A 12,205-nucleotide genomic window follows, 5' to 3' on the forward strand; every position below is an offset into this window, starting at 1 on the left:
TGTGGATTGTGTGTTACTTTTGTAGTTGGAGGATTGCTGTGATGTTCTCCGTGCTCCTCCTCTATAATTGGAGCGACGAAAGGAGCCCCGGTGTTGTTGGGACTGAAGAGCTCCCATAGACTTTGCAGTCTCTGCATCCTTCATTTTGTCCAGAATTGAATCAACTGCTGGACCAAATAAAAAGTCTGGGTTGATTGGCTGATTAAGAATTGTAGATTGTACTTCGTTCTTAAAGCCTGATATACGAAGCCATGCGTGGCGCCTTAGGAGCACGCTTGTATTGATGGATCTGGCAGCTGTGTCTGCTGCGTCTAGGGCACATTTATTGGAAGCATTGGTGATGAGCTTTCCCTCTTGTATAAGTTCATCTGCCTGCTGTTTGTAGGGATCAGGTAAGTGTTGTAGAATTTCTTCTAAACTGTCGTAGTGCGCCCTATCATATCTGGCTAGCAAGGCCTGCGTATTGGCTATTCTCCAGGAGTTTGCTGCCTGAGCCGCCACTCTCTTGCCTGATGCCTCAAAGATTTTAGACTCTTTGTCTGGAGGAGCGGCTTCTCCAGTAGTCTGCGAGTTTGCACGCTTACGTGCGTTGGATACCACTAAGGAATCTAGGGGTAGCTGCCCTTTGATGTATGTAGGATCTATAGGTGCGGCCCTGTATTTAAAAAATTTAAAAAATGTCACTTGCATGTTTTAATACCCCTTTTAGCATTGGGAGTGTTTTTACGTGTCTCTCAGATGTCGTCAGGGTATCAAAGAGGAAGTCTTCCTCAATAGCATCAGAGTGCATGTCTACATTGTGGTAGGTTGCTGCTCTATCTAGTAGTGAATTAAATGCTACTGTATCCTCTGTGGGTGATGGCTTAGTAGGGTATACTGCAGGGTCTGTAATGGGCAGAGTCCCTTCAGTGTCTAGTTCCCCTCCTCCACCCCATGGCTGAGTGTCTGGGTCTGAAAGTGGGTTTTGTGGATAACCAAAACCGACATCTGCGTCCTGATCCTCATCAGGGTTGTAGTCAGAGCGTGCAGGTGAGGTTGGGGTAAAAGGAGTAGTAGGCATAGCCGGAGTGATAGGTTCAAAGAATATAGGACAGGTAGCACAGTCTCTCTTCTTCTTTAGTGGGATTTTTGGAAGGTCTTCAGTTGGTAGAGGCCTTTTCTTTTTGGGATAAACAGTCACTTTCCCAGTTTTTGGGTCAATGTAGATTTTTGACTGGTTTTCTGTGGATGGATCTGGGTGAATAAGTTCCTCTTCCCCAGTTTTTGGTTTGGGTGCTGTAACCTTTGTTTTTTGTTTTTTCGACGCTTTTTGTGGCTTCGACCGTTTTAGGTGGTTGGATCGATTTAGGTTGTTTTTCAACTGGTTTTGTCGGTTGAACGTCCTTGGCTGGCTTCACAACCTGTTTCGGACCGAGTGGTCTTGTCAGATCGACAGTGTCTTTATGTTGTTTTGGAGCCTGCTGTTTTGGCTCGATGCCCTTCTTTGGTTCGAAGGGCTTCGGCTCGACCGATTTCCTTTCGTCCACCTTCGGTTTCACTTTCGGGTCGACTGTAGTTTTTGGCGTGGGCCTTGTTCTGTCGTCGACCGGTTTTTTCCCCTTTTCGATACCTGAGGCTGATTTGCTCGATTCGACGTGCTTCTTGGGGGTCGATTCGACATGCTTTTGTGTCGAATCGACGATTTTTGGCTTCGAGGTTGACTCGACGGGCTTTGACTTTGAGCTCGACTCGACTGTTTTGCTCTTCGATGTCGACCCGACGGTCTTGGATTTTGAAGGTTGTATTGCTACCGTGGCCTTCGGATCTACGCCTTTCGGCTTTGTGACCTTCGGTTCGACGTAATTCGGTCCGAAGACTGTATTGTCGATTAGTTTCGGTTTCGATGGAACCGATTTTATGGGACGTGTCTCAGAGAGCTCTTTTGATATGTTCTTAGCCGGGCGGTATGGCGGGGGTGTAGAACGAGGAAGTTGATCTTGGCTAAGGCATGCTGGCAATGCCTCGACCTGAGTCTCTGATAGAGGTGTAGTGTCTATATGGGGCGGCGTACTCACGGTTCGCCCCTCGTCGTCATTGGAGTCTTCTTCAACTGCTACGATGTCCTGATCGTATTCCTCGAGATCGACGATTAATTCTCCCTCTTCTGGGTAATATTCAGAGTCGGGCTCCGAGTATTGTCCTTCGTCTTGATCCGAGTCTTTGGCGCTGGCTAGATCTTCTTCGTCATCGAAGAGGTTATCTGGTTCTAGCGCCGACCGTTGCATTTCTTGACTCGCCGCCCGTCTATTCCGAATGGTCTTTTTGGATCGGAACTGGGTACAGGCTAGGCAGCTATCTTCATTGTGATCTGGAGATAGGCATTTATTGCACACTGGATGCTTGTCTGTGTGCGGGAACTTCGAGTTGCACTGATGGCAGAACTTGAATGGACTTTGTTCCAGACGGTCGGTCCACGTGGTGTCGAGAAGGCCTCACGGCCCGATTCGACGACTGGAGCACAACAAAATTCTAAAGTGTATCGGCACCGAGCGCTGAAACAATACAGACGGATCCAAAGGCCTTTTGAAGAGTTTTTCTTGATTCCGAACTTGGAGAGTAGAAAGTACATCCGAACCCAATGGCGGAGAAAAACAATCTGAGGATGGAGAGGATGCCCATGCGCACTGTAGTCCAAGGGAGGAGCCACCCATCTCGTGATACTTCGAAGACTCTTCCAGGACAACAATGTGCAATCATCCGGTTCTCCATGATTGGCGTATTTGATTTACCAGTAAGTCCCTAGTACAGTGCACTAGGTGTGCCAAGAGCCTGTAAACCAAATTCTACTAGTGGGCCTGCAGCACTGGTTGTGTCTCCCACACCAGTAGCCTTTCAAAAGGTGTCTCAGACCTGCCATGCAGTTTCTGCGCGCAGTTTCTGTTGTGTCGACTTGGCAAGTGCATCCACTTGCCAGAACCTAACCATCCCTTCTCTTACATGTAAGCCACCCCTCAGGTAGGCCTACGGTAGCCCTCTGGGCAGGGTGCAGCGTATGTGAAAGGTGGGGCATGTGCTGTGTTCTACATGTCCTGGTAGTAAAATACAGCCAAGTTAGTTTTTCACTACTGCAAGGCTACCTGACCCATACGTTAACATGGCAGCTGGCTTATAACATATTACAAGCATAACTTTCCATTGGGACAAGATAGAGAAATGGAGTTTGGGCTTCCTGAACTCAGAGAATTTAAAAATAAATCTTCAAGTGAAGATGATTTTTATGTTGTGTGTTCGAAAATGCCACTAGGGTTCCCCTGCACTTCGCACCGCAACCCTGGTCTCACGGACATCAGATGCCGAGCCACTGCTTGCATCACATCCTGTGGGCACCGCACTCCGCACCACCTGCTGCCCTGGTCTCATTGACAATGCAGACATCGATGCTGCTGCCTGCAACGTGGTTTGGGGGCACTGCTTGTAGGTTGCACAACGCACCGCCCCTTCCCACACCGCAGTCTTAGCCTACCAAAGCCAGCCCTATCGACTCCAGATCATCAACCAGCACCGCTGCTTGCACCGCAACATGTGGGCCCGAACATTTCATTGCCCTGTCTCACGCCGCAGCCTTGGGTCTACCGATGACATCGCTTCAGCAACGATAGCGCTGTTGCTTGCAGCGTGACCTCCCAGTAGTATTCCAAATCGTATGACACCTTACTCGACATGTTTTGATAATGTTATACCAGAGTTAGCATTTAACCGCGAGATTGATAATGCACTTAAGAGTATATGGTATAGAGTTATCATGGAACAGCTATTAGGACTTGGTTCCTCAAGCTGCAAACGGGCTCAGCTCATGCCAGAGCACCATCTCACATAATTCCAAGCACTCTGCCTTCAGGATTGATAAGGCCTTCCATAGGAGTGACTGATAGGAATATATGTGTCCATTTTAGGGTTAGATATAGGTATACTATATCTACAGCAAAGGGTGTTTACACCACCTTGCCCCAGCTGTCATGCAGCCAGTTGTTGGCCAGCCAGGGGTGGCATAATACATGCTTCAGCCCCTGATAGGCCCTGGGTACACCTATGCCCTGGGTACAGGGACTGATAAGGTGGCCCAGTACCAATTGGTAAATGCACCTAAAGTACATGCTTGTCAATTTAGAGAGAGAACAGCTAGGCTGTGGGTCTGATTAGCAGGCCCACAGCAAGGGAAAGTCGTAAACCAGTGAAGCAAAAAGCAAAAATCTGGGGTGACCATAGGATTGCAGACCCCACTTTCCTACACTCTGCTTCGGAAGCGATGTCTTCGTGCTGCTGTTCTTCGGCGTCTACTTTAATCGGAGCCTCGTCTATGATGAGTTTTGGTGTCGATGAAGATGACTGCGCCATTACTCTTCGAGCTCGTCGGTCCCTGATGGTTTTCTTGGACCGGAAGGAAGTGCAGGCCTCACAGTCTCGACTCTCCTGCTCTGGAGATGAGCACAGGTTGCAAACCTCATGAAGATCGGTGTGAGGGAATTTGTATCCACATCGAGGGTACTTCTTGAAGGGTGTTCTTCCCATGAGCCAAAGGCCCAATGGCGCAGTTGGGCCCGACGAACGCTGGAATCGAGAAGTGAAGCCTCTCTTCGACGCTGGTAACCGGAATCACTGTCGACGACTATGCCGATGGTATTATGATTGATTTATGGATTCGAAAAGAGATCGGTAACGGGACCGAACGATGAACACATCCGAGCCCGATGGCAGAAAAAAACAATCTGAAGATGGAGTCGATGCCCATGCACACTATGATCGAAGGGAGGAGTCATCCAACAGACAGACTCTTCCAAGACAACAACAAAGTGTAATCATCCGGGCCCACCACCAGATGGTGATCTAATGCAATATTGTGTGGTATGCAGCCCATATGCCTCGAACATGCTGTTTAAGGTGGATTCTAATATTTGGTTTACTTATAATAGCTCGACAATTGGAGAAGATGTACTAAGAGTTAATTCTCTAGAACATTGGCATGGTTCCAACGAACAAGTCACTTACCTTCGGTAACGCATTATCTGGTAGAGAAAAGATCTAGCTGTAGATTCCGGGCCTTTGAATTTCCCAGGTGTCTGGCTGGATCTGGAAACTTTTCCTCGATTAATACCCGTAGCGCGTACCGTCAGGTGGCTCCATTCGGCTCCCCGTGACTTCGTCTGTTGTGACGTCGCGGTCACCTAAATATGCGCCACCGAGGCACGCAGACGTCTGTTCTTTCTGCGCCAGTTAAGCTCCAATCCGTTTAAGAGCTACCCCTCTGGTGCCTTGGAAATTCAAAGGCAAGGAATCTGCAGCTAGACGCCTGTAACAGATTTTTCTGTTGTACATCAGAAATGGAATATCTCATATCAAACGAAGGTTGAAATGGATTAGTTAAGAAATATGGTCAGTTCTCAGGAAAAGGATACTCCAGCTGGCTAATATAATGTGGAGTTTGGGAGTGTGAGTAAGATGGGGAGGAAGTGCATAGGATTTATATACTATCCATATAAAAAGTTGCAAGCAAAGGAATGTTTCCAAAAAGAAAGATATGTAGGTTGGGCACATCCCGGTGAAAACAAACTGCAGCTAGAAAAGGGGTAAGCATTAGAAAGTAACATATGTGCAGCTATTATTAAAAAAAAAAAAAACCAAGGGGTTTTGTTTCAAAAATATGTCCTGCATGCATGAAAATGAGGCAGAGGGAAGTGGTACATACCTTGAGGGTGAGGTCGACTGTAGAGGGAGAGGCTGGTGTTAGGTTGGAGCTCTGTTGTATAGTCTCCCTCCTAGGCAAGGGTAGGGTGTGGGACAGAGGCACCTGAAAGGCATGCAACACACATCACATTCTAAACTAGTATGGCCTCATAAGTCATAAATGCAGGCGGCAATTCTTAGCAAGGGAAATAAGAGATAACTAATAATACTAGAAGGGAATAAAATACTTTGTGTAACGTATCTTAACACTGTTCCCATTACTAGATTACTAGGCAATGACAGGGCTATTTCAGAACTGCTTATTGTTTTTGGTAAAAGAGGAAAACAGCCCCCTTTCACCATTCAATCAATTAGGGACGGGCCAAATCTTGCCATTTGAGAGCTCATTTAGGGTTTCTGGCTCATTTGGCTACTAAACCGTCCTCATAATCATGGTATTTTTTTTAACAATTTGGCTTTCTTATTCAAGGTACCTATAGCACATGACCCATATCATAGTTTGTTCTATGGATTTGCTTTTTTTACCCTCAGTCTACCTGTTTGGAAAGGGATTTCTTTGTTTTATATTTTTTTATCAAGCCAAATGAATTGATCCCAAAGATTCCTCAAGCTTTGAGCCACACATTCAAACAGTACACAACATTACTTTATAAAAAGCTTGTAGACTTCAATGTAGCACAATTGGTATACTCACAAATCCCATTTTGATAAGCTGTCACAACGAGCATTTGAATCAAGAGCAAAAGTTGTGGCAATGCAATGACAATTCGTATTATGATATAATCCATATCAGTGAAGAATACCTCATCAGTCGCTTTGTGACAAAGAACATCGTACATTGATTACTCTTGCCAGAGGAATAAAGAGAGCAGGAAGTAATGTGCTTGATAAAAGTAAAGAACAAATTCACAAAAGAAGATTTCATGAGACAGCTAAGCCACTAAACTTGTTACTAGTCATATTTAGCAAACGTTCCATTAGAAAAAGACGAGCATCTAAGGTCTTTCAACACAATTCTTTGTGTATCCAACCTGTTCACTGGTAGTCCATACCACAAGAGGTATATTCAAACTGGAAGCCAGATAAGATAATGTGGTATCATCGGTCTCAGATACATTTTTAACAAAATATTTAAGGCATCCTAATCATTAAACGATGCACACGTTTGGAATGCTTTAGATAAGAATTTCTTCAGCTATATTATATTAGCAAAAGTTTTTTTATTGCATGTCAAGACCAACACTGTGTGAAACACCAAGTACGGCTTTTGAACTGATAATATACTATGGCCATTAAGGAATATGCTACTTACCAGTATGCATCTGTTCTTGGCATAAAGGGCTGCGGAGTGGTACATTTATGAATAGATCGCCATCTGGTGTTGGGCTCGGATGATTGCACTTGTTTTTCTCTTGGAAAAGTCTTTTGTAGTCACGAGGCTGGTGACTCCTCCCTTGGGTGATAGTGCGCAAGGACATCTGCTCCATCCTTAGATTGTTTTGCCATAGTAGGGGTAGATGGAGTAGTATGATAGAATACAGAAAGAGATGCCCATGTGTGAGAAGTTGGCCTGATATATAGTGCTCACTATTCTAGTGATCACTTTGTATCATGCCAAACAACCCTTATTGATGATTGGTTGCAAGTCAACCTTATTAGACCAGCTATCCTAGTAGCGTGGACAAGAGCAGTCTTTAGGCTAAACTCTAGAGGGCGTGTTAAGCCAGCTGTTTTACCATCACATATACCCCTTGAACACCAAGTGAAAGGACACCACACAAGTTGTTATAAAAATATAGGATATTTATTAATAACAAGTCTACCCTGAACTCTTTATGAGTCAGGGAGCTAAGCACAATACAAAACTCTTAGGAAAATACTTCAAGTTGCACAATTTACACAAATGCCCGAGGGGCACGGAAAACCATATACACAAAAAGTGGAATGCGAAATACTAGCAGGTAAGTAACAAGATCCAGAGGCTTCAGGATCGCTAGGACTACACTACTGAATCTTAAGATTACGAGCAGGAGGCCTAGGGAGACCGGGTGCAGAGTGTGCACTCTCACGCGGGATGCGGGAAGAAGTCTATGGATGCTAGCGTTTCTAAAGTTACTGTTTCCGGACGAATCCGACTAGGTAGATTGAAAACGAAAAGGGATCTGGACACTTAGATAGTGAACCTACTTTGGAGCACCAAAATGCTCGGGTTACCTAGCCCAGGGGCTGCGGCTGCATAGGGTTCAAAAGACGTCGGGAATCCTCGTTACAGTCTATGGAGCCTGAAAGAAGAAGTTGCTGGCAGGCGACCAGTGAAGATATTCGGAGGGATCCAAGCCTGGATCGATGATGGAGATGACCTGAAAGCAGAGGGGACTCAGTTCTTAATCACTAGTCAGTGATTAGGTGGGCACCAGGATGGCACCGGATGAAGTCACCTCGACCAGGTGAGTGGGCGACGCTGGACTCTGCAGTCACACGGGCCAGGAGGCGTTGTCGGCGTCCAGGCTGGAGGTGCGAGCTGTCCCACGAGGCTGTCGGCGATGCTGGACTCAGGATTTGAGCAACAAACCTTGGCGAAGGCAAGCCCACGCGGTGGAGTCAGGACGGCGTCTGGAGTGGACCAGGAGGGTCCGGGTGCTCCTCTCTTGGAAGGGTGCAAGGGCCAGTCTGGAGCAACCAGACCAGCATTGAAATCGTCGTGGTACGTCGTCAGGAGGGCCACTAGCCAACGGGCAAGTGACCGGACAACGCGGGAAGCAGCAAAGAGCAGAAGGGCCACACGCAGATCTCGTGGATGCTGGGAGGCTGGACTTCGGTGCTGGAGCTGCTTAGGGTTAGGGCTTCTCAAACCCCAGTGCACTTACTCGAGGGTCTCTCGGGGGTCGTGCTGGTGAAGCGTCGTGCAGGTCCTGAAGATGGCCGGTCCCACGGGTCTCGTCACACCCACGAATCTCAGCTGGGCTGGATGATGTAGGTAGAGGTCAGAGATGGCAGGGAATCCGGGTCTCGTCGAGCTGGGCAGTCTTGATCCGGAGGATGGACGTGCAGCAAACCGCAAGAGCTTCGATGGTGCCTGCTGGTGCAGGGTGGCAACTCCTTAGCCACAAGGGAGAGTCTTCAGAAAAGTCAAGAGTTCCTTTCGTGGAAAGTAGTTCAAGATTCAGAATGATCTAATTTGGGAAGGGGGCCTGCTCCTACCTTTATCCAAAGAAAAGGGGCTGGCACGCGACTAGGTCCTGCCCTATGGGTGGGACCAGGAGGGGGGTGGTTACACCCCTCTCCTTTGTCCGGTCTCTCCCCAGCTCAGGGGCTGGGGTGCCCCAGGAACTGGTTTGAGCCGGCATATGCACAGTGAGCACCGGGGTGCCACTTCAGCCCTGCCTACCTGGGATACACAAAATCCTGTCTGGGATGGTGCTAGCACCGCCCCTGACAGGAAACCCTTTGTCCAGGCCTCCGTTGCTGGAAGGACTCCCAACAGCAGGAGGGCAGACTTGTGTCTCGGTGGCAGCATCCATTTTGTGGAGCTGAGGCTGTGTCTGACTTTAACCGGGGTTCACAGTTACATACATGTCGTGTCCCTCTAGAAGGGTGGAATGCTAACCCAGTCGCCAGAATTGGCGAGGGGTTAGTATTCCAATTCGTATGACACCTTACTCGAAATGTTTTGATAATGCTATACCAAAGTTAGCATTTAACCGCGAGGATTATAATGCACTTAAGAGTATATGGTATAGCGTTATCATGGAACAGCTATTTGGACTTGGTTCCGCAAGCTGCAAACAGGCTCAGCTCATGCCAGAGCACCATCTCACATAATTCCAAGCACTCTGCCTTCAGGATTGATAAGGCCTGCCATAGGAGTGATTGATAGGAATATATGTGTCCATTTTAGGTTTAGATATAGGTATACTATATCTAAAGCAAAGGGTGATTACACCACCTTGCCCCAGCTGTCGTGCAGCCAGTTGTGTCTGTTTGGGTGGCCAGCCAGGGGTGGCATAATACATGCTTCAGCCCCTGGTAGGCCCTGGGTACACCTATGCCCTGGATACCTAAGGCATGCTGTACAGGGACTGATAAGGTGGCCCGGTACCAATTGGTAAAATGCACCTAAGGTACATGGTTGTAATTTAGAGAGAGAACAGCTAGGCTGTGGGTCTGATTAGCAGGCCCACAGCCAGGAAAAGTCGTAAATCAGTGAAGCAAAAAAAAAAAAGCAAAAATCTGGGGTGGCCATGGGATTGCAGACCCCACTCTCCTACATAACCCCCCCACCCCCAAACTTAGGGACATTAAACTAACCTTGACCAGGTGAGTCTTCTTGCTCTAAGTGGAAGTACCTGGAGAGACCATCTGCATTACCATGGTCAGTCCCTGGGCGGTGCTCCACTGTAAAGTCCATCCCCTGTAGGGAAATGGACCACCTAAGAAGTTTGGGGTTTTCACCCTTCATTTGATTTAGCCATAAGAGGGTCTTATGGCCGGTCTGAATCTTGAAGTGAGTACCAAACAAGTATGGCCTCAACTTCTTCAGGGCCCAAACCACAGCAAAGGCCTCCCTCTCAATAGCTGACCAACGTTTCTCTCTAGGGGTCAGCCTTCTGCTTATAAAAGCAATGGGCTGGTCATGACCATCAATATTCAGCTGAGATAGAACAGCTCCCACACCCAACTCAGAAGCATCTGTTTGGACAATGAAGATTTTGGAGTAGTCTGGACTCTTGAGAATAGGTGCAGTGCACATGGCCTGCTTTAGGTCATCGAATGCCTTCTGACAGCTGACTGTCCACTGAACTTTCTTTGGCATTTTCTTACTTGTCAGGTCATTAAACGGTGTCACAATGGACCCATAATTTCTGACAAATTTCCTGTAATAACCAGACAGGCCCAAGAAAGCTCTGACCTGTGTCTGGGTGGTTGGAGGAGCCCAGTCCTTTATGGCCTGTATCTTGCTCTCCAGAGGTTGAACGTGGCCTCCACCTACAAGGTGGCCCAAGTATACAACTTGACTCTGCCCTATCTGGCACTTAGTAGCCTTGATATTGAGGCCTGCCTTTTGCAGGGCCTCCAAAACTTTCCTCAGGTGGATCAGGTGATCCTCCCAGGTGGAGCTAAAGACAGCAATATCGTCTAGATATGCTGCACAAAAGTCATCCAATCCAGTGAGAACTTGGTTCACCAACCTTTGAAAAGTGGCAGGGGCATTTTTCAAACCAAAGGGCAACACCACAAATTGGTAATGACCTCCTGGGGTAGAAAATGCTGTCTTGGCCTTGGCATCCTCAGCTAACCTGATTTGCCAATAACCAGCTGTTAGGTCAAATGTACTTAAGAAAGTTGCAGAAGCCAACTTATCTATCAGTTCATCCGCCCTGGGTATTGGATGGGCATCTGTCTTAGTGACAGCATTGGGACCCCTGTAGTCTACGCAAAACCTCATCTCTCTCTTACCATCCTGGGTGTGAGGTTTAGGCACTAGAACTACAGGACTAGCCCAAGGGCTCTCTGAGGGTTCAATGACTCCCAATTCCAACATCTTTTGTACTTCAGTTTTTATGCAGTCCCTGACGTGGTCAGGTTGCCTGTAGATTTTACTCTTTATAGGCAGACTGTCTCCAGTGTCCACCTCATGTGTGCACCAGTTTGTCTGACTGGGGGTCAGAGAAAACATTTGTCTGAAGGATTGAAGGACTTGCCTACAATCCTGTTGCTGATGCTCAGAGAGGCTGTCGGAAAAGACTACACCATCCACTGACCCATCATCAGGGTTCTGAGTGAGCAGGTCTGGGAGAGGGTCACTCTCTTCCTCCTGTCCCTCATCTGTGGCCATGAGCAAGCCCATGTCCTCCCTGTCAACAAATGCTTTGAGCCTATTCACATGAAGTACTCTGTGAGGGCTCCTGGGAGTTCCCATGTCCACCAAATAGGTGACTTCTCCCTTTTGTTCAATGATGATGTGGGGTCCAGACCATTTGTCTTGGAGAGCTGCTGGGGCCACTGGCTCCAACACCCACACCTTCTGTCCTGCATGGTATACAGTTAGGACAGCCTATTGGTCATGCCAAGCTTTTTGAAGTTCCTGGCTGGCCTCAAGGTTTTTAGATGCCTTCTCCATGTACTCTGCCATCCTGGAGCAGAGACCAAGTACATAGTCCACTATGTCAAGTTTAGGCTTTTTGAGAGGTAACTCCCATCCTTCCTTCAAAAGACATAGGGGTCCTCTTACAGGATGTCCAAACAAAAGTTCAAAAGGGCTGTAACCAACCCCCTTCTGCGGGACCTCTCTGTAAGCAAACAGAAGGCAGGGTAAAAGGATGTCCCATCTTCGCCTAAGCTTTTCTGGTAACCCTTTTATCATCCCTTTGAGGGTCTTGTTGAATCTTTCAACAAGCCCATTGCATTGTGGGTGATAGGGTGTGGTGAATTTGTAATTGACACCACATTCCTTCGACATAGCAGTCAAGTATCCTGACATGAA

At 47.4% G+C, this 12,205-nt stretch overlaps 1 protein-coding gene across 3 annotated transcripts in view; it reads right to left on the reverse strand.

Moving 5' to 3' along the window:
• PRRC2C (proline rich coiled-coil 2C) overlaps nt 1-12,205 on the reverse strand; it is a 1,522,187-nt gene that overhangs the window by 531,628 nt on the left and 978,354 nt on the right. For all 3 annotated transcript variants that reach the window (XM_078642844.1, XM_078642853.1, XM_078642862.1), the window contains one exon: nt 5,723-5,824. In XM_078642844.1, coding sequence (XP_078498970.1) covers nt 5,723-5,824 — 102 coding nt within the window. The remainder of the gene's footprint in view (nt 1-5,722; nt 5,825-12,205) is intronic.

This window comes from Lissotriton helveticus, chromosome 1_1, assembly GCF_964261635.1.
Source record: "Lissotriton helveticus chromosome 1_1, aLisHel1.1, whole genome shotgun sequence".
Lineage (NCBI taxonomy): Eukaryota > Metazoa > Chordata > Amphibia > Caudata > Salamandridae > Lissotriton > Lissotriton helveticus.